This window comes from Bombus vosnesenskii, unplaced genomic scaffold (genome assembly GCF_011952255.1).
Source record: "Bombus vosnesenskii isolate JDL3184/JDL3185 unplaced genomic scaffold, Bvos_JDL3184-5_v1.1 scf7180000013294, whole genome shotgun sequence".
NCBI lineage: Eukaryota > Metazoa > Arthropoda > Insecta > Hymenoptera > Apidae > Bombus > Bombus vosnesenskii.
The window spans coordinates 1039440-1063259 of NW_022882945.1; the positions used below are offsets into that span (position 1 = coordinate 1039440).

Below are 23820 nucleotides of genomic sequence, written 5' to 3' on the forward strand. Positions count from 1 at the left end.
GGCGATACTAAAGCTCGAACAAACGCGTCTGACAAAGACGGAGGCCGAAGACCAACGGGCTAGCACCGCGAAGTAATTTCAGCCCGAGGAACACACAGAGGCGATTCCGGAGGAAAAGAGGAGGAAAGAAGAGAAGAAAAAAACTTGAACGATCCAGGAAGCTCTTAGAGCACGGCGAGCAACGATCTCTTTACGCGCAAGCAATTTTTACGACGAAGCCACCGGGCCGGGCCGAGCTAACACGCGAGGTGACCAGCCACTTTCGACGTTCTACCGTCTGCCAGCCAGACGTTCATATTTCGCTTGGAAAGTGGCTCGTTAAAACATTCAAAGCTGCTTGACATTCTCGTCCGAAAACGAAATGGATGAGCCGGATAACTCGAAAAGCACCTGTGGCGATCCATCGCTAAATTGTAGCTACTCTTTCGCTTCGTCTTTCTTTTTCGCTAATTGCATCCTGTTCGATGTCAAAATATCAAGATCTGGTTAGCCACTGGATAAGGCGCGCTCTTTGTAACTTCTCGTGCTCGGCCGAGTTCTTTCTGAAGGCGTGTGATAAGAAGAGATTACTGAGAAAGCGAGACTGTGTACCAATGATTACATCGATTCGAAATACGGTTATTTGGCCTGGAAAAATATTACACAAGAAGCAAATTGAGTTTGTGTATTTGATGCTATTAAAAATATGGCTATTCATCCCTGAAATATCATATTCCAACATACATGTTCGCTACATAGTTCGTTTGCGTCCGAAATACACGAATCTACGTCTTCAGTATCATCTAATATATATCAAAATATTAGAAAATCCTAAGCTGTCTTAACATCCAAATATCCACTACCCGAACACTATTCAACATTCCATCAAACGTCTCCAACACATTCTCCAACACAACAGCATTATTTAATCATTATTTAACACATATGTCATAAGCATCTAACGTGTTAAAACTCCCAAGAAACCTAAGATCTACTTTAACTTACCAAAGATGACCTAACCTATCCTAACAAGCAAATAGTACACAGCCACTACTCGAACGCTACCCAATATTATAATAATATACACCAAATTGTCCTAAATTCCCTAAAGTAATTCTTCCGCTTCTCGCCATCATCTTCGTTTAACGTCAACGCCTCAAACCCAGAAATCGACCATCCATCCAAGAGTCCATCCGCGTAACTCGATCCTACAAACCTCATAGCCACGTGTACGGTTGGTCGCGTTAGATCAATCGATCGTTGGGTCCGCGAGCTAGACGAACGAGTTCGGGCCCGCTGCTGGAAATAATTCCTTCCGATCTAGAGCCGCGACGCGGGAGTTACGAAAGGGTGTCACGCGCGTAAAACCGAGTTCACTGGACGGACACGCGAACGCGCGTCGCCTAATAACACCGGTCGCGGCGACAGCCAGCAGCCAACGACACGCTGGCTATGCGGCAACGACGGCACAGATCGCACATGCGAGCCACCGAGATAAGAGTTTCGGGCCCAAAGCCGTGTCGTGACGGGATGTCTGCGCTATTCCATCTTGGCTGTCACTCTTGTATGACGCGGTAAGCAACTGTGTATGCAACCGTGTACACGCGTGTACAGTGTACCGGTTCGCGAGGACACACCACGAGGAAACGCGTCCAAAGTTGTCCGCTCGCGTGCAAGGGCCGCTTGCAGCGAGAACACGGCCCCGCCACACCTTCTGCTTCGACACTCTTGGTCACCGTTGTCACTGGTTTCGACGACTTGCTCTCTGAATTTTAAACGGTTAACTGAGAACGAGTCGAGTTGTTGGACGGTTTCGGTGTATGTTGCTTCGTTAGAGGGTGTGGTGTGGACTCTGGATTGTCATATCGAGTCAAATTCGCTGTATGTGTTATGGACTAAAGGCAGATGGCGATTATATCAGAATTTTAGCCTTGATGTGAATTTCAAATTACTGAATTGCGAATTAAAGAATAGAAGTTGCGTACAGTAGTATCGAAATACATAATCTGGAACACCAGTTTCGATACATCGAATAGGTACGTTACATGGAAGATTATTTAGAGGAACACATTGTCATTTGTAACGAAATATCGTAATTCTTCTTTTCTAAATTCTTACGATTCCCAAATGTAAAATATATATCGCTCCGAAAGTTTCCATGTCTTCCTTGTATTTCATCATCGTGTTTTCTTTACTCGTTCTGAGGAAGAGTCGCTGATCTCAAAGGCCCCGTCGACTGAAAAAAAGCCCGCTATCTGGTAAACGAACGTTATCAGAAGGTTCGTCGATCCTCCCACACTGGTTCAAACAAAGAGACAGAGAGAACAAGTCGCGAGTACTCGCGTAATCGGCGACCACGGCATTTGCATCTCAGGCACGGAACGACGAATCCACGTGATCCGCGCGCGTGCAAAAAACCGGGGGGGCTCGTCTTACACAATCGCATCAACGGGAAATCTACGTTCTCAAATTTCAAGGCTTAATTTACGAGTGCCGCACGAGTAAATCACGAGGAATCGCAGCGCGCATCGCAGCAGCGACAAATTTATTCCTTTTCCTAGTAGATATCGCGTAACGCCGACACACTATCCGGCCACGAATAAAGTTCCTCTACCTGGGCGACAATAGGAAACGCGTCCAACTTTCCTGCCGGAAATCCCGAAAACCTGACTAGACACTATGCCATTTTCTACTTTGATCAAAGTATCATTGCACAAGATGAATTTTCGTCCGTGATATTTTCATCGAGATATTTTCACTTTTATTTAGATTCTTCGATATAATTGATTAAAAAAAACATGAATTTTATATAGATATTAAAGGTATCATATTACTATTAGCCTTACTGAATCTTTCGAGGCATTTTCAACTCTATTTTGTTTAGTTTTATGCACATATACCTGTTTGAAGCGAGCACAGTAGTATGAGCCGGCGGAATACGAAGTCAGACAGTCGCGGTATCACGCTGGTGCGAATAGGACGATGTTATAAATTTATTACGACGATTTTCAGTTCTGTTAATTTCATCTTTATACCTCAAATATCCCGATTATCCAGCAAAGTTGCTCCCCACATTTTTGTAAATTATTCATCTAAAAAAAATCATCTTGGGTGCTTTCCATTTGATTCAGCGAAAGAAATATTTGTGTAAATCAACAACGATAAAAAGGCAAACGTTAACCAATCCACGACGATCATCATAATTGCTCAATTGTGAAAATCCCAAATTTTGATTGATTCCATTCAATCTCAAATTTAATCTAAAAATTAATCGACTAGACCAATGCAATATTCCGTTAATTTTAATCTGTAGAATCTCACACGACACAGGGATCGCCGAAACGCGTGTGCAAGAACGTCTAAACGACATTCTCCCTTCGCGAGTTCTAATCTCGTCGCTGTCACAGGGTGTCTTCACTCGCGCGTCCTGCTTTGCGCGATAAAACCAGCTCCTTATCCAGGGGGATCTCGACCGTGGCCTCTGAGATCGGCTGGCGTGATTTTCGAGGCATACCACCGCGTCCACGAGCGAGCAGAAAGCGTGCAGACGAAGCGGAGGACGGAAGACGAGCAAAAGGAACCTCTGTTGGGTGTCTGGCTACCGAAATTGCAACGCGGCTTCGAGTCGAGCGACTTCAGCTTCTGTCACGCGTTTAATGATTTATGTAATAATGAATCACGGCTATCTACGATCTCCGTGACCATATGTTGAATCACAAATAACTGTAAAATTACTATATGCATGGAACGCTTGAACGTTTTAGAATATTTAACCAATCCGACCAAGCGCGATTCCACTTTTCTCCGACAGTGGCTGAAATTTGATTTTAAATTAACATTCGAAAACCAACGCTACGAAGTTTTCTTACGTACCAGTAACAAATTTGGTAATCAAACAAATAAATCATCGATTGTCCTCTTCGATGTGAAATAATAAAATTGAGCAACATGAATCTGTAAACGGCAACTTATTTACCTATCCGCTAATTTTATTAATTAGTAAGTCACTGTATAGGAGAGCCTAGAATACAATTCAACCGCTAATAAAAGCCTCTTTAAAAATTCGTGAATACCAAGCAGCCTACTTAAACTTCCTCCAACAACTCTCATCCGTCATTCAATTAAGAAAGCGAACGATAACAGAGAAAAGAAATATTAAAATTCGAGTGGGAAACAAAGTACGAAAGGTCGAAGGTCGATTCAAGAGTCAAGGAGACTGAGAATGAAAGGAAAAAAATAGAGAAAGGCAAGTGCATCGAAGGGACATCCGGGGGTTGACGGCGCTGGTGCACCATCCGCGATGACGTGCAGCCCGGTGCACGTGTATATCGTCCGTCGCTCGTGAAATGTAGATCGACGGTGATTTACTTATCAAGAATCGACGCTTCGCCGGAGGTAAATGGTCGAGTCGTGACCATTAGTCGATGGACTGGCCAGTCCGTACGTACGGCGAACAGCCGTGTGTGCGAATCGAGCAGAGCGAGGGAGTACGCTAATATCCGCGCCGTGTGAGGCCTACTCCACGGCCCAACACGATGTTCCCTGTCCCTCTCGACCATGGTGCCCGCAACGATATTCTCTCATGAACCTTTAAATTATTTCGCTCGTCGATCGAACAAGAACGATCGGAGCATGTGGAATGAGGCATCGCGATACGAGTGGGCAACTTTGATATTTTCATTTCTGATGTGGGTTGCAAAGGAAGATTTATGGATTTGTTGATACGTGGTTGAATTGGTGGTTATATGGGGCTAGTTTAGTGGTTGTTGATTTGAATAGTTGTATTGGATACTTCAGAATAACTTTGGCGAGTTAGGTAAATTTAAATAGCCGGAAATCATAGGTTCAATTTTCCTTGAAATTGGATGAAATTGAATAAAATTGATGAAAGAACAACAGAAATACAATTTGACGCTATTCCTTGACAGAATTGGCCAATATTACTTCGAATCATAACTTTTACGATAAAGAATCTGACAATATATGAAGTTCTTGATCGAAGCAAAACATTTTTTACTCTTCTATCTCCCTACAAAATCTTGACATCGGGAAATCGACATTTCTCCAAACGAATCGCAAACACGGCGCGAAAGTTTCACCCGAAAGCATTCGAAAAGACTCGCGAACGATTTTCATTCTAAAAGATCGTTCACCAGGAGGAACGATTGACTTCTGACTCCCTGCTAGACAAGGATTAGTGTCTGAAACCGGGGCACGAAATATGGCAAGACAGGTGATTTCCGTGTACTGGAGCGCGAACGTCGAGGGCGCAATTGTTTCTCGGAATGGGAATCACCAGTGCCGGCTAAACGTAAGGGAATTCTTACGGAGCTGTGCCAAGTTCGCTTTTGGCGCAACACGAATAACGGTCTAGGATACTTTAGGTAGAGATGGACCAAGTATTGCGAAAATTTATTTGACAAGCACACAGCGCATCAGTGCCGCTGCATCTTTAAATCCGTTTCTATAAAATTTTGTCGGAAATCAACTACTGATAAGAACTGAAAGAATAATTTTCTACGCTATAATTTGCAAACTATAATAGAAAGCTTTCAACAAGTTTAATGAAACGATTTAATAAAACAATGTAATTTTTGTTAAAATGATCCATTTTATTAGTAACAACAGCGATAGCATAAACTAAAACTTACAATTTTATCTACTTATTTTCATAGCTATCTATGAAAATATCTTTTATGCTTGTCATAGATTTAGAAAATTACAGATTGCAGAAAAAATAGTTCATTAATCAGAGTGTTAGGTATTGAAGTATTAACTTTCAAAATAGTTAAATAATATATAAATAGGGACAAATTCTATGTTTCTGGAAATTATCCATCAGATTCGTCTTTCTTATTATGACTTTATGATTATGAGAATTTCATTGTGTTTCTCATAAAAATCACGTAATTTTTAAGGTGATACGCTTGTCGTCGTATCCCTAACAATACGGAAATCACCACGGATTGCGTAACTTATTACGGATTTGCGTTTATCGTTTATAATCCCGATAGGGAAAGTTGACTAATTGAGGAACCGCTTGAGTAGAAATCTGGGGAAAGGTCTCGCACATCTGCAAAAGAGGACGATCGCATCGATAAGCTTTTTTTCCTGGTTCTAACGTTGTTTCGGAGTATTAGGTAGATTAGGTAAGACGAATACGCTTGTGCACTTTAATATCCTTATGCTACGTGAAGCTCTTACGCTCGTGTATTGCTTAATGGATCAATTTTCTATGAATAGTCGTGTATGAATAGTCTATGAACGTTGTCGTGAATAGAAATTATCATTTTTACTTCCAAAGTAATAAATTTTATCCTTTCATCTTCTAATAGTTTCTAATAAAATTCTAAATCGCTTTATACGGAATCGATCTTCTTTCAAATCACTTCACTTTACATAACCAAAAATTAATGGATGAATGTAATGTCAAGTCGTTAAATAATACGTAGTCAACACATGCTGTCAAATAGCTGTAAAACTATCAAAAACTTTTCAATTCTTATATGTTATGGTTAATATGATTTTATCGTATCGGAATATAAAATACAAGAATAGAAAAATTCAGAATATAAAAATTAGAAAGCTACACTAAAAAGAGGCTAGAAATAATTTCCACATACCTTCATTTTCCAACGAAACGTTTTCTTATGAGGTTTTAGATTTAATTTCCATAGTATGAAATTTTTATAATAGTATGAAAGTACTATTATATGATACGAAATTTAATATACTTGAATCTAATTAATTAGTATGCAAATGCTACCACAGGTACAACGATATGCAGATACTTTTCGTAACCACTGTACATCGATGATGCCTGATCGTGTTTTTTGTAAAATTTCAACACGAAATACAAAGTTTTTCTTGGAAGAGAATGCACGTTCTCGGAATAACGTGCATTTCAGAGGAAAAGCAAGTCGACTTATATAAACGCATGGTATCTTATTGTTTTCCGCGAGTCGCTCTCTGTAACGATAATTTTTTGTTATTCCATGCGTGATTCGCCTCGATGGCTAGCTACTCGGTGCAATGGTAATTCACTGTCAATCGCGTGCACGTCGATAAAACGAGCCCTTATCATCGTGACCGAGGAGATTCGAGGCCTTCGTTGCGCAAACGCGTTCGCCTACTTTGAAATCACACGCGCTCTCTGAAATCGCGGATGGTCTCCTCGAATGGTCTCTGAAATTACAGAAATTACCGCTTTGCGGTTGACTTGCTCTAGTGACGAGCGACCTAGCATTTTCTTTGCACCGTATAACATGCCCTATTGACGTGAAGAAAAATTCAAAACGAAAATATAACGTAAAAATATAGGAGAATCGAGCGAACTTAATTTTTTACAACATCGAAAATTTAATATGTTAGAAAAATTTTAAGTATTGATTGAAATTATGTGATTGAGTGTAATTGATTAATTAAATGTCAGTGGAACAATGACACAAGTGTATTTTCTGTGATACATTATATTTTATATTTTCTTCAATAAAAACTGCCTTTGAGCTTCTTAATTATGTTCATTAAAATGATTTTAATCTTGAAGGAATAAAGAGTAGAATTTAAGATATCGATACATTACTAATCTTTCATTCATATTACTTGTAGCGAATAATTACGAATGACTGAGATCTGTGGAACACAAAATTTGGCTATAGCTACGCGAATATCGTTGTTTCACTGTAACGATAGGAAGTCGACCACTACGGATTTCCTCGGGCAACATTGTCGATAAAAACCAAAGACACTATACTTTGTGGTTTCATTTTAATTGCTTAGCGGGGAAGATTAGCAGTCGACCGCATGAAGATTCGTGCAGATATAAATATAGTTGTAAACCATGGCCGAAGCTATTAGAATGGGTGCATGAGAGGAATGGATCGATATAGGACATGTACCTAATTTATTTAATGCGTACAATCCCAAGACGTTTCACTAGACAAAATCATTAGAAAACTCGTTAACGGGAAGGTCTACAAACGTTCGAAACTTCGCTTTTATGACTCGCCTCGACGATACTTATTGGCGATCGTTACGAATCTTTAATGAGAGGTAGTGACTTTATCTTCATGATAAAAAGCCAACTGCTTACTAATATAGATCCCTATTTTAATTGCGTTTTTTTTTTAAACTCGTTTTCCATCTACGAGCATAAAGTTTTAAACGAGCAATTTCTAAAACGAGCCTTTATAATATAAAATTCTTTGTATATTATTTTATAATCGGTTATTGTCAGCAATTTAAAGCTTTTAATCACTGACAACGAACAACGCATAGCTCGTATTAATATCTGATTGATAAATCTTAAAGATTGGTAAATCCCAAGCCAAGACTGGTAAGTATGATCAACATGATCACACATGATTAACGAAAAGATAAGAGCTATTCACAAAAATATGGATTTGCATAAATGTCTACAGTCTGCCTATTACAATCTCTTATAAGAAAACTCCGTCAAATCGACCTCGACCGCTTACGTAACGTTCCTCGTCGGGCCACCAGTCGAGGGTTAATCACCGTAACAAATGTCTGCATCGACTCACCGATAGTAATCCTTCTTGCAGTAAATGTTTCCGTCTCTGCTGAAGCAAGTGACTTCGCCATCGAGTCCTTGACGGCAGTGAGAGCATTGAAGGCAGGCCGCGTGCCACCGCCTGTCCACCGCCTGCAAGTAAAACCTGTCGGATATCCGTAGACCGCATCCGGCGCAAACCACCCCCGGAACATCCTCAGACTGTGCGGGAGGAGTGGGTGGTGGCTCCAGCTTTGGGATAGCGTGCAAGTGGTCCGTGGTTTGTTGCTCCTGCGAGTGAGTCTGCGGGTGCAGATGCGAATGGTGATGATGGTGATGATGGTGCGTCGTATGCGGAGGCATGGTCAAGTCGCTGGGGTTCTCGAAATTACTGTTGCTATTCCTGTATTCTTGGCCACCTGACAAGCGTTTCAATGGGTAATGAATTATGACGTTTAATTTACAAATTAAGATTGTCGATTTAAAAATGAAAGAAAATTAAGAATCATCGAAAACAATTTTTACTTGAATCGCTAAATGTTATTACGGGTGTAAATTAGTCCGATGTGTCTTTATACAAAATTACCGGTTTGTTCGTGGTACGTGCAATGTAAATTCGATTACCAAATAAAATAATTTTCCTTATTCGATCAATTCACGCGAAGTTGCCAATACGAACACGCGTGAGGTTGTTTTTAAATTGTCGTGAAACATTAAAATATTTCAGTTTAAGATGCTTGTTAGAAACAAGTAAATCTAAATGCATCGAATTAATTTTCGCATTAAATACTTTAAAATTGTACGATATGAAAGAAAGTTGGAAATACTCGAAATATTTCGATGTGATAAAGAATTAAATATTGCTAAAGATAATACAAACACGTACCTCCGGGAGAATCATAATCCCTAGAGTCGTAGGGGGTGGTAGGTCCGTCGTAGCAGTTGTTGTTTGTTCCACAGTGGGTCTGATGCAGGGGTGTATGATGGGGCCCGTGATGGTGGGCGGCAGGAGGACTGCACGGTAAGGTGGTAGGTCGTGCAGCGTCGCCCATAGACGCAGGGAGGCAGGGACTTAGGTCCCTCGCCTGGTCCACTGCTCCGGGCCCCCCCGCACTGCCGGGCCCCCCTTGACGCCCCACAGCCAAGCCGCTGCCACGCTCCTGCGAGCTGGCCGGCTGCTGGAACAAACATACAATCATACACTTTAGAAATTTTCAAAATTTACAATCAATATCTTATAATATTTACGTATGTCTGAATTAAGAATATTTATACAAAATTTATATACCTGTGATCGCGATCAAAGATATAGGAGCTAAACATAAATTTGTTTTATCTATTGGAAATGGAGAGCTCACGGCTAAAGAGTGAAAAATGTATTTTTTATTTATTTCTCTACGATCCGATATTTTTAACAAAAGCAGATTGTAACAGAGTATAACTTTAGTTTACTGCTAGAGAATTACATAGTTACAAATTACGAATAATATGTCCATATTTCGCGGCTGACACGGTGTAAAAACAGCGATTAACTAACGCTAGCTTAAGTAGCAATTAAAAAGATCATAAGACAGGAAAATAACATTAGTTCGATGGCTTTAATCTTATTGTACGATAGGAATGGCTAAAAGGCTCGATGACAACGGGAATGCAAATTTCTCCACGCGAATGGAGCCTAATACGTTAATTGAACTGTAATGTTGCGGTGTTAAACGATTGTTTTACGCGCCTGTATTTTGCAACGCGGTCTCACGCGACACCCGAACGAGCATCGACGGTATTTCACCGTTCACGGTTCAGTAGTCGCATCGAAAAACCGAGTGGAAAGAACCTAATCCTTCCGATCTAACCGCAATTGCGTCGAAACAAAGCATAGTCGATTTGCTCGAGCGAAATTCTCACACCTACATTGTGCAGTGTTCACAAAAGTCGTTACAAACAGTGTCACCATAAACAAAAAGTCGATCGCGAGAAATCACCAACCAGAGAAGAACAGAGGAAGGATAGAGATAGGGTGAAAGTAACGAAAGGAGGCTTGCTTTCATTAATAGTTCGGATAGAATCGAATCGATTCTAAGTCAAAGGGACAAGGGACGTCGAAAAACGCCGCGTCAACGTGGACGCGTCGTAGACCAGTCTCAGCTCAAAAACCTATATAATTCGCAACGACGAAGGGAGGAAAAAAGCTCGCCGGTAAAAGTAACCGATCTGAGGCAGAGCCGAAGATGGAGAAGACACTTTCCACCGAAGTCAAAGAGGAGGCACCGTAAAGGACATGGTCGGAAGACGTTGCAACCGCGTAGGATAGGTACTCCTGGTCGTCGTTGTCGGACCGACAACTGGAATAGGCGAAATAGGACAACAACCTAACAGGCACGAAGAGCAAGACGGCGACGGGGACAGTATCCAAAGTGACAGCGGATTACGGCTCGGTTGACATCGGCAAAGGGCAAGGGGTCTAGAGAAAAGGAGAAAGATAAAGAGTGGCATGCTGACGGCAGTAGCCGGTCGCCTCTGATGGATGTCGTAAGGCGGTGTGCGCATGCGCGCGACCCTATAAGGCGCCCGGAGCCGACCAATCCGAGTCGCCGCCGTGTTTCAACTGTCAACGCGGTTGCGGCGTACCGCGGTGCGCTCCAGACATAAATTACGTGGCGAGCTGCCCTGGTCCTCTCCTTCTTGTCCCTCTCTCTTTCCGCCTCCCTTTTTTCCTCTACCCCTCTTTCTCGCTCTTTCTAATACCTTTCAACTTCTCCTTCCTTTCTTCTTTACCCGGGAACCCTTTCTTCCCCATTTCCTTCTCACTCAGGTCATAGAGACCCTACGCTTCCTTAGGCTCTCTCTCGGGTGGAAAACCAATGCCGCACTTTACGACACCAGATACCGGTATTTACTGCATCTCCGTTGAAGCGGCACGTTTGCGATCGAGCCCGAAGGGCGGTTAACTTGTGCGCATAGAACGTCGTAAAGATCGCTACTCTGAGCTGTGATGCCCCACTGTGACGAATTTAAGCTCGTATTCCAACGATCGATGCTAAAGTTGATGGCACTTGCAGTTAGTACCTTCGGTGGATAATAGTCATGCGTCAAGGAATTTTTCTTTTGTCGAAAATCTTTACTCTGAGCATTAAGTTATTAAGAGGAAACGTTGCTTTAAATCTTCTCTCAGGTAAATTATGAAAACTTCTGTTGGAACTTAAAGTTGAAAAATATATCAGACGAATCCTTGAAATTCCCTTTCGTAACCACTGTGTGACACAACGTTCAATAATGTAAATTAATTGAAAAACAATTGCAAATGTAACGTAACACTTGTCCCTAATAGGTTAATCGACTTTTTAATTTACCTAGATAAAAGTAAACGAAGTGTATTTCAACGAAAGCAAAATCTTCAATAAACAAGTATATTTTTTCTTTTTCATTAAATAAACATGATTTAGCAATCTGTGGATAATACTAAAGGAAAAAAGATATCTCTACGACGATCTTCTTATTAAATTCGCGTTCCAGTTGCGACATAGATTCTGATTCTCTAAGTTGGCTAGCGACTTCTATCTTTTTCTGTTCTATTTCTTTTTTTCCATTAACTGATTCATCGAACGATAATGGTCCTAGAAATGGCACAAAAGAGATCGATCGGATAAAGCGCGCATGCGCGGCGCCGCGTGTTTCACGACGAGGGAAAACTAATAGAAATTACCAGGTTCGTTTGTTACGGCGGATTTTCACTGTGCAACGTAACGATTACGCGGCGGCCGTTGTTTCTTATGTAATAAACCGGGTCGCGGAAAGAATCCGTGGAACGCGCATTTCGACGTGTCTCTCTGGTGCTTCTGGCGTGCAACCTATCGCGAGTCGTGGCTCGTTTCCTTCGAAGATCATTGATTAAGCTTCGATTGGAACTTTGATTGGGCGACTTTCTTGCCGCTAACAGTAACAACGACACCCCGCGGTGGTGAACTCGATTCTCCGAGGGAATATGCTGGTTTTTAGCAAAACGATTCGAGTCGCTCACCGCAAACGTTATCCGAATATCGTGGAAGAAGATGAAGTTAATTATAATTTTGCTCTTTTTTATTAATTCCCTTGATAGATTTAACTAATATACTTCTTTCTTCCTCTATCTTTTCTATTATTTCTTACACAAAGTTATTGATTTGACAAAGGTCTTAATTTTACTTATTTATAAAGATTTGTAAAGATTACTAAGAATTTCTCAATAATTGTAAGTTTTAATTTAACGGGCTTCCGCTCCTATTCCTGTTTTTTATTTATAAAAGTGGACAATGTCGTCATGCACTTCCTGTCATTGATAGCATCGTGTCTACTCAATGTCAGTTTGTAAATGCAGTTTCTTTCATTCAGTATTTAATTAAAACACGTATGTACATACACTGAAATATCGATTTATATATACAAATAGAAAACTACGTTTCTCGGAAAAGAAACCTCTACTTTCAATATATTTTTTCACAAAGAATCGTTCTTTTCCCCATTATTTATTATTATATTAAAAACTAACATGTTGAAATTTAATGGATTCAAATATTTCTACCATATTCATAGATACACATATAAAGACATCCTGTACATCTGTTACATGTATATGTATATCAGGCAATCACAATGAAACGTTCTTTTAAATGTTACATCCATAACAACGGATCATCAAGACCTTCAGTCTTGCCTTTATTGGTTCAACAACGTTTGTTACGTTCGCCGATAACACCGGCGCATCATGCAAGAAATCAACCAGGTTTTCATACACTGTTCCACGCTTAATGTCATTATTAACCTCCGCTCGAACAATGCACAGCTTTTTTAACAATGTAGGCGCATTTCTTAACACTCCATTGTGCCAGGTCGCACTCCTCGAGCCGCGAGCGAAGATGTTCTTTGGTATCAACATAGGTCGCCGCTTTTCTTTTGACGTGCCTCAATGAGATTTCCCAACCTTCCCCTCGTATCGGGCATCGCGGCGAAACAAGCGCCAACAACGAATGCAAATAGAGATATTTCCTCGAGAGAATGCGGCTGGAAATCTCTGTTTTTCCATCTGAACACGCGTTTCTCACGAACATTTTCGCCGAATCCCGTTTTGGTATGCGATCATACTAGAATATCTTCTCGGATCGTAACCTAACCTAAATTTCGAACCGTTTCCACCGTTGCAACAGTTAGAATTATAAATAATATACGGATCTTTCGTCAGTTTCGACAATAAGAAAGGATTGATTATATATTGAGGATTATAGGAAGAGTAGGTGAACAGGAAGAACAACGCTCTCATTCTTCAAAGCAGTGTACAATCGCAAGATTTATGAAGTATGTTAACGATTGTGTGAACTCGACACAGTGTGATATAAAGAATAGGAACAAAGAATGGATATATAGTATATGATTAACACTAATAGCAACCATTCATGAGAGTTAATTGAGAATTAACACCGCAGATCGTGATGTATCGTAGATTTAGTCCTTTGCCAGTCTACTAATCCCAATCCTAGACTCTGTTCTCAGAAACTCCATTGATTATTCTAAATGCAAAAGGAGCATCCTCGTTTCGTTGCCTTCACCATGGAAAAGGTCAATCATCCGTATTTCATTGGAAAATTCCTATCAACCAATGAATTCCATTATTATCGGTTATCACTATAAACCACGTACCAGAGATTTTTCAATTCCAATCGCAGAACTCTGCTTTCATGAAATTTCACGGTTATCCTAAATATCAGATCAATAACTTCATTTTCCTCCTTTCGCCGTGAGATCAATCAGCGATGCTTCACTGAAAAATTTCGTATTGGAAAATTTCAACGACGCCAAATGCATTCCGGTTGGTTATAGAAGCTGAACGAGTTCCATTTCCAGAATTTGCCCGATGGTCGATTTCGTAAGAGCGAACGCGACAACCGGCGAGTAGCTCGCGCGAACAGACGAGAGATCGATACGGGCATCCTATAAATTTCCCACGAAACGGCACGACCGGTCGATCGATCTTCACTCGGCTTCGCGAGATCCTTATCCATCTCGAGAGTGGACCTGCCACAGGCGGCCGGGTGCTCGGACTGTAAAACAGACTTTCACCGTAGCTCTAACTTGCACAAGACTCCGCCTTTTTCATTTTCACGAAACGTGAAGTAAATAACGAGCGCGGAATCCGTCGGGATGCCGGCACGAAAAGCCAGTAGAATGCCGCCAGAAATGCCGCTCGACGGTCGTTCGATTGTGCGACAGCCTCTCCGAACTACTGCCGAGATATCGACTGTCGATTACATTGGTCGCCATGTACATCTACTTTTGTATTTTTTTCTTTCGTCTGTTACTTTACTTTTCCTCTTTCCGTATCTTTTTTCTTTTCCCTTCTGTTTCATTAATTTTTCTAGGGCAAACAGACGCGTGGACCGCGTGCACACCAAGATAACACGATGTATTAAGTTCGCGCCGTGACTTTCAAATTGATAAGTAATCGATGATTCATCTGTTTCGCGTCGGGGTAACTTGCGTCGAGACGTTAACGAGTTATCAAAACAGAGATACGCTGGTCCATTAGATAGAAAATACGAGGTCGAGTTGGAAATTTTTATTGAACAACCACGTTCTCGTGGAACCTATAAAATCTTTCTTCCCAAACACTTTCTTCCCAGAGGCTGTTTCCTCCGTCTGTTCGCGAACAAGGAATGGGGTAATTGGAGCGTGATTCTTTTTGTAGCGCGACACGATCTCGTATGATTTACGAGAAGTCATCAGTATGAATCAGACACGACTCGAGCCGAGAATTTTTCTACGATCGTTCCCCCTCGTTTGGAAAACGCCGAGCCGCCTGTTTCCAGACGGAGAAGTTAACTGGAGACTGGAGACTTAACCATGGGAAAATGGATCTCAAATCGAATGGAGTCTGCAGTCGTTCTATAAGGAGGATGAGAAACGAGTCGGTTTCGCGCGGGAAAAGTTCCAAGGACCATACGGTCCGAATACGGCAGGAATAGGAGAGCTGGTAAAATTTATTGGGGACGATCTCTCGCTGCGTCGCCTCCATGACGGCTCCGGTGCTTAATCATTTTTCGGGACAAAAAGAAACGCGAAATTAACCATTTCTTTATCACTCTTGCGAGTCATTACGAAAAGCTTAGGAACAACGGATAACGATTAACGACGGATAACGGAAAAACGATTTGAACGACGAACATGGACAATGCATTTGGCCTGAGTAAAAACTGAGTAAAGACGTGTAGAAGAAAGAGCATGATCCTTGATCTTGTTGATTTTGAGATATTATAAGTGTTATAAATAGACCAATTTACTTTTATCAATACATTAGCGTATACATAAGGTATGATCAAATAGAACAGTTAACGTATCAATTTTAGACTCTGTAGAAAGGACAATAGTTTTATTTCTACAAATTTATCAGCCACGAATGTGCTAAAAGAGATACTCAATGACGAATCTGGAATGTATATACTTCCAACCCACGATTCAAATTTTTAAGGTCCACAATTTTTATCTCCTATTATCCATATTTACATTACATTAAAAACCATAATAAGTTATTAATTACTAGAAATAGTATTAAAAGCAATAAATTACTGATTACCAACATCTTCAGAAAACTGTCACCAATATCGCAACTATAAATCTTGTAACATATCCTCTCAATTTTTTCAACTTGCAAATTTCCGAAATCCTCAAGCTCCAATGCCAAGAATTCTCAACATGTCCTATCGTCGATACTAAAAGCGAGACCACAAAAAAATCAAACCAGGAAATTCGCTCGCAGTCCGAATCTGGCATCTCTCTTTGTCCCATTTCTCTCTCGCTCTGTCGATTCTATAAACACGCGCGTCCCGTGTTGGCCGCGTATCAGCTTCCCTTGGCCAGCCATGATAGTGATAACAATAAACAGCCTCGTCCACTCGGCGGACGGGCTGCAGCTTGTGGTTTCTCTTAAAACGCGTGGGCGACGCTTAACACCGCAGAGAACCGATAAACTGCTCGCTATCTGCACTTCTCCGCGGCGACCGGCTACCAACCGGCCGGACCTCGAGCTACTCGCGACCGAACAAAAATATTGGATCGTGGCTGTTCGTGTGCTACTGTGCCACCTCGGTTATTCGGCTGCTACGACGACAGCCAACCGAGAGAAACAAAAAACGAGAAAAAGGAATAAAGAAGGAAGGTGTTTTCGAAGGAAGAAGCCACCAGTCGAGCTCTAAATATAGATTCAACCCCTTTGGATCAGAGACTGGTCTTAAACAGTATCGGTGTATTTTACGAGGATTTGATGAGAGCAGGATTTTGAAGGTGAATGATCGAAAATGGTACATAATCGTCGATGGTACTTTTACCACTATTCAGTGTTTATTTTCTATTTTCTTATTCCTATTTTGCTTTTAACTTTTAATTTCATGTGGAATTTTTAATTTTATTATTAAACTGTTGGTAATGGATGACAGATTACTTGCGAATGTAAGGATTAATTATATTAAAAATGACGCAAAAAAACTAATGTTTTTTGCTTGGTATAAGATACGTATTTTTTTGTGAAATCGAGATGGTTGTTCTCGACTCGATGTTGAAATTATTGTTTCGCTTCTTTCAATTACGTCGCGTGTCATGTATATGTAAATATAAAAAATTCTAATTTCAAGTTCGATAAAATGTCATGTAAATTCTTCCGCTCGAGAAACTTTACCGACCCAACTTCAATCTTCGACCTCCCACGTTATCGTACAGAAACACTGTTTTCATTCAACAAGAAGAAATTATCATTTCTAATTATTTTTAATCTGTACATATTATGAAACGAGTTCGACTATCAATCCGCTCGAATTTTCACGAATTTCTAGCACGACTTGATCGCCATGAATATTAAACGTATCGCGTTTTTGCGTGTGATTGCGAAACCTGCGCTTTGCAAATTTTATGAATCACGACACCGAACGAAATCGCATATTGTCGACCTCGAATTTTCCCGACCAATTCTCGCTATCGACGCTTTCCACGCGATTAAACGATTCCTTAATGACAAAAATGACGAAGAATCAAAACCGAATCAAAGTGATAAAAGATCGAGAGCGAGAAATCTACTTGATCGAACGATACTACGATATTCTGTGGAAATAAAAAAAGAGATTGAAAAAATGGAAAAATATGGAGACGAATATTATCGTCCTTGCGTCACATCCGGTGCGTCATTGCACAATCGCCAGGACTATCGAGATCCGAGGGAAGCGACTCGTTTGCAGTGAGGCAAAGAATACGTAACGATAATTGAGAAATTATGAATTTGGACGATTGTTCCAGGAAATCGGTGATCTCTACTGCGTAGAAATATCGTATTATCATACTACGTGTTCAGTTTTGTTTTCTTCTTCTGGTACGATGTTTGCGGAGAAGATTTTGATTTAACGACGCTCGCATAATTTCATCGCTCGTTTCAATGTTACGTCTACAATGATCTTATGTTTCCTGCGACGTGTGTATTTAGAACAAAAGTTCCGCTAGATTTCTTCCTTGCTCGATGTCAATCCAAATGAACGTGATTAATAACTACTAACAATCAAAGAAGTTTCTTTTTTCACATCATTTACGCATGGGTAGAAAATAAAGACAATTAACTCCTATCTTTTAGAAAGTCTTAATCTTTGTATTTCATTGGTGCTACTACGCAAAATTGACCAGATGAAAATTGCTTTTTTTTTGTATCGTTTCCACTGAGACAAAATAAAAGAGAGAACGCTACTGTATAAATAAAAGTATACTAAAATTCTTCGTCAATCGTATAATCTCTGTATATTTTCAATGTTATTTACAATTAACCAAACGAAGCTTTATTCACATAGACAATTTTTCTTTGTATATTACTCTAAGAAAAAAAAAGGGATGTGAAAGAAAATGAATCTCGCAACTGCCTGACAAAGCAAAGAGGTGTAAGAGTACTTGAAGTAAGAGATGAGAAAACAGTTATTTAAATACTAAAACGAGACGAGATACCGGGGACACAGAACGGCAGCACGCCGAGCAGGCCAAGAATCGCGACCCGACCCCGAGATACCGCTTTCCCTCCCTCTGTGGCCACTTCGCGTTCCGGGAAAATTCAGATCGCGTCTTCGTCTGCCAACGACGCGACGCCCGATTCGACCGCTATTAATCACGTGCAAAACCGTGATCGGCCCGCTGAAAGCATGAGTAAACGTTTCGACGTGCCGCAACGAGGACCGTTTGAAAATTTTGCGAAACGTCCGACCGACAGATGATGCATTCGAAGAAACACAAACGGACAGATTCAATCTTCTTGCGACTATTCGTGACTTTGATGTATTCGGGAATTTTGAAAGGGTCTCGTCGAGTATTTAAAGAAAATGGAACAATCAATGAGACAACTATGTTTCCGAGTTGTCAGCAAGAGTGAAAATCGGAACGTTTGACGATAGACAAAAAGTGAAAACAAAGAGAAATTTTCCTAGAAGCTGTAAAACTGCCAGTGGGAAACGAATTTCCTGTTCGTCGAATATAAATCATGCGTTCTTACGACGGAAAGAGCATAGTGGAACGAATTAATTTAGGAATCGCGATTAAAAGATCTATTCTACCCAACGTGTTTTTTATTCCGAGAACCGCCAGTGAACAGGCTGTTAGGATATTAACAAGTTCCTGTGCAATAAATTAGCCACCTAGAACCAAGCTCTACTTCATAAATGTCTATTTATTCGTTCTTTTACTTGGTGATCCCTTATTCGATGATTCACCGAAATTCAAACGCATGACGAATAAAAATCTTTATCTTCTAACGTGTGATAGGAAATTCATTTCGTTACATTTCTTACGTATGAATAAGAATCAAAAAGAAGAAGGGGAATTCCGTTCCACTAAATTTCACTAAAAAACTCATATTCCTTTATAACGTTTTTCTATATAATCAATTCTAAACAAAATATTTGGAAAGTATTAAGTGTTCGTGTTTAAAGCACAATCACGAAACAGAATTACGAGCAATTCCGTTTCCTCAAATTTCGCCGAAAAGTTAAAGAAACGCGGAAGAACTGACAAATTTTTGCCAAGAGACGAACGTGTCACTCTGGAGGACAGTTTCGCGAGCCACGATAGGCAAGAGCATATCGCCTCCAGCCCGTACCTAAATAAATGACAAAAGATGGAGCACGGCGCGGATTTATTAAACGTTCGTCCCGCGATGACCGCCGCCGCTTCGTGGCGGATATATCTCAACAGGCCCGGCCAATAAATTACGCTCGACACAAACGGACCACTATCACGGACAGACACGTTCGTGCCACGTCGCGCTTATCTCATCGAAGTTACAATAATCACACTCTCTTCGGCCGGCTCCATGCTGACGCACGCGTCCGGCTGCATGCATAGAAAAAAATCGAAAACGTCCAGAGACTAAACGACGCCAAATCCGTGTGACGCTGATTAGATGCGTTCCACCAATATCAGTTTCAACGAATGAATTTCAATCGACCGACTACAGGTCAGAATCGATGAAAGCTTGTTTGTTGAATCACCACTTGTACGCCACGGATGTTTATGTATATTCATATTTTGATAACAATACTAATCATATTATCGTAATGACTATTTATGTCATATCACAATGTGCATATCATAATGATTATTTTGCTTTGAACATCATTCTTCGAACAATAGTTTAATGATTATATACGTACATAGTTGTCTCGATGATTTGAACGAAGGTTTGGAATAATTTAAGAAGGTCTGAGTGGGTTCGAAAGGCATCGAAGCCGAGAAAGAGAATGTGGAACAGTTTAAGCGCAGGTTACTTTCAGAAAATTTCAGAGCAGACGTAGAATAAATTAACGTCAATATCTTCTGAGCTTTTGGAAGAAGATTCCTGTCGAATTACGCCAGTAGGAGGAAATATATAGGTGGAAGGGTAACATCGAGAAACTGAGTTCGATAGGGAAGAAGATGTAAATTTCACTCTTAAAATCTGCAATCTTCGAAATATTCGAAAGTATTAAGCTCCCCCTTTAATTCCTCCGATCTTAATTATCTTAACATTGCTTCAGATTTTAGATTCTTATATCACCACCTACATTTCAACAACATACAAGGACTTTTAAATGTTTCAAAAGAAACTTTGACATATTAACGATTCTTTCGTGTTCTCCTTGAATTTAAGAAATATTTTAATAGTAGGAAAATTTGTGTCAAAGATTACCAAAGAGCGTAACATTAATCGTGGTATGAAAGAAAACGGTTCTGTAACTTGCAAGTTTCGGCTCAACTATCATTCAATCACGTTATAATGCAACTCTGTCTTAAAACAACCTCTAACCACGAAGTCAACATTGTTCCAGTGGCAAGAATGTCTGCTCAACCCGACGAATAACTCCCGTCAAGCATACGAAACGTCTGAAAAATCCGTCGCATACCCGAACTCGTAATTCACGCAGTTGTCGCGGAAATTGTTATTTATTTTCGCCGCAGTCGCGGCCCCTGTCGCGAGATGAATTATTCGATCGTGCACGCGGTCACAAAGGAGCGTAGGAAAATCTCGGGTTGCGCAACGAAGAAACAGAGAAAATTAAGCCGGTTGAAAGCCAAACTGATCGACTCTGTTTTCCGTAACAATGTTTTATTTTGACAGGTAATGGAATATACGATTAAATTTTTCATAAATACGCAAAAATATGTAATCGATGTACGATAAACGCGTCAACTCAGCAAAAGCTAAACGATTAACCTCGGTTAAGACGATCAGTTTGACTCTTGTGTGATTCAATTGCGCTGGCTACTCGTCGCCGGCACGAAAACGGCGCGCCATTCCCGCGCCCCGTTTTGCGTTTCGTGCGATAAAATAATCGCGTCGCTATAAGGAGACTGGGACATTTAACGCACGGCGCCTCTTATACGATACGCTTTAATCAACCGCTGATTCTTTGGTAAACAAATTATTTACGTCGTGTTCCTTTCAATGGTTTTCGTTGTAAAAATTTCGAAGAATAGCCGTCAAATTAAATGAATAAAAATTACAGAATAATTGTGAATGACGCATCTCATGATTTGAAAATTTGTATGTTCTTTAAAAAAAAAAAAAACAGCACACGGCGCCATGAAATATGGTTTACAGGAATGATCAGGAAGATAATGAAATATACTTCGTCGTGAATAATTCCGTGAACAATGGAGAGATAGTTTTGTTTGAGAAAATTCTCATGGAATTTTTGGTGGATTTTTATAGTAGCTTTTTGTAAGTAGATATAGGGGCGTGAAAAGGAGGAACGATACGTATAATTAAAAAAATTCGCATTTTGATGTAATAAGAATTTCCGAGTATTTATACGGAGTCTGAACAAAGTAAGAATATAAAATTAACATAAGGTATATATAATTAACATAATGTTTATCACGAGACAAACAAAAAAGCAAATAAATCTTAATATAACGTATAATACAGCGTTAATATAATTTGATAAAAAATGGAAGTCAATCTTTTTCCTCGACTATACATTATCGATCTACACTAAAAATAATTTATATTCAATTTCTACGATATGTATTACTTTCTTACTTGTATTACTAAAATATTTCCAAATATGTATATACATTGAAACGATACAACAAAGTAACTTAAAAAGATCAGAAATTAATTCTGAGAAAAGTTTCCGCGAACACAAGTTAATCGAACGAAAGAGAAAGAAAATAATGAAAGTCGATCGAACTCTCGTTTGAAACGGTTTATATCGATTAACACTCAATTTCGGTGGAATCAGCGAAAATAAAGGGAAAAGAGAAGGATTGGTAAGCGATGGCATGCGTTTTACATCCAGCTCGTTTCGTCGGCGTAGCCACGAGTTAATGCATCGGTTCAATTAGCGGCCATCGTGGTGACACCGAACAATCAATTACGTTTGTTTACAAGGTGTACCCGTTAACGGCACAGCCATTCAACAGTCGTTTAAAACGGAATTAACATTCCTTGAAGATGAACGCCGGTTTCGCTGATCGTACATTGCTCGACACCGTTCGAACCATCGTGCAATGGAAAACGAACGTCGCCGCTAAAAATCACGAGCATCCACGTTCCGCCGTTTAATCCGACATGATTTCCTTTATGACCAAAACGGTTTCGCGAAATGTTCGTAGTAAATATCACGAAGCAGAGGAATTTCGATTTCTCTTTCGAAAATTAACTTGCGTTGCTAAAACACCAGTATACGTACAGGATTTTCTCGAAAAGCATGGCCAACCAAGGAATAACTATGTCAAACGAGACGAAATGAACGTAAACGAATGTAAGAATCTCCTTTTATGAAAAAATTCAATGAAAATCCACGGAAAATAAGAAAAATTAATAAAACGAGAATAATCCAAAGAACACAACAGGATTAAATAATATCGTATAAAAAGTATAAAGAAACGAGATCAGTGTTTAACATTTCGCTTCGATCTACTAAAAATAGTAATCGCTTTCAACAATGAACCAAAGAAAAATCTCTGTCTAAAGAGTTCACGCAATATCAACCCTTCTCGAACAATGACAAGGAGAAAGAAAAATGTATACCTTTTAACCGATCGAAATCTCCAACCCCTTTCAGCCAGGGGAATCAATTAACAAATCGGGGGCGCGACTCGGGTTCGCGTGTCGCGATCCATTACACCGGTGACACCCGAAAAATTCACAAGCTTCGTGGCGATCCGTCAAACCCGTGGTTCATGTACGCACGCAGGTCTGTCGTCGAGACGGGGTTTTTTCTGTCGGCGGCGATCTACAACGTCGTCGCGAATCCCTGAAACCCGTTCCGCGCCACGGCCGGCGAATATATCAACCGTTGCGTCGCCGATAAGCGTCGGGGCTCGTCGGCGACTCGTTCGCCCAGCAATATTCCAATTACGGAATCGCCGGCAATAAAATCGTTGGATCGAATTATCCAGCTAGGATTTGTTTCCATTAACAGCTACAACCGGACACCGACAGCCGCCATCGAGCGGCTCCCTTATCCCTCGCAACGAGAGGTTTTAATTAGTTTGTCGAGCCCGAGAATTTAGAATCTTGGAGATTGGACGTTTCGAGCGATCCTAGGACGTGGATTAATGTGTTTTTCGTAAAAAATCTGTCATACTGGAGTTGACAGATACTTAGGAAGTAGACTATGATATTTTGAAGAAAAAGATCGTCGTACCGAGGCACGTTGACAGAAATCTAGAATTTTCAAGTTTGTGGAATACGACTATTTAAAAGCACCCATTCCAACTCGCAGAAAATACGACTGTAATTCCAGAATTTCAGCCAGTCGAAAGAAACCTACTTAACAGAAACCTGATAAACCTAATAAGAATTA

The 23820-nt window shown here is 40.4% G+C and overlaps 1 protein-coding gene across 2 annotated transcripts in view; it reads right to left on the bottom strand.

Annotated features, from left to right (window-relative positions):
- LOC117232995 (protein apterous-like) overlaps window positions 1–23820 on the bottom strand; it is a 54437-nt gene that overhangs the window by 29280 nt on the left and 1337 nt on the right. Inside the window, exons 2-3 of one of the 2 annotated variants that reach the window (XM_033492824.1) lie at window positions 9378–9669; window positions 8523–8910 (exon numbers count right to left, since the gene is read on the bottom strand). In XM_033492824.1, coding sequence (XP_033348715.1) covers window positions 8523–8910; window positions 9378–9669 — 680 coding nt within the window. The remainder of the gene's footprint in view (window positions 1–8522; window positions 8911–9377; window positions 9670–23820) is intronic. The other variant, XM_033492825.1, reaches the window with a different exon arrangement.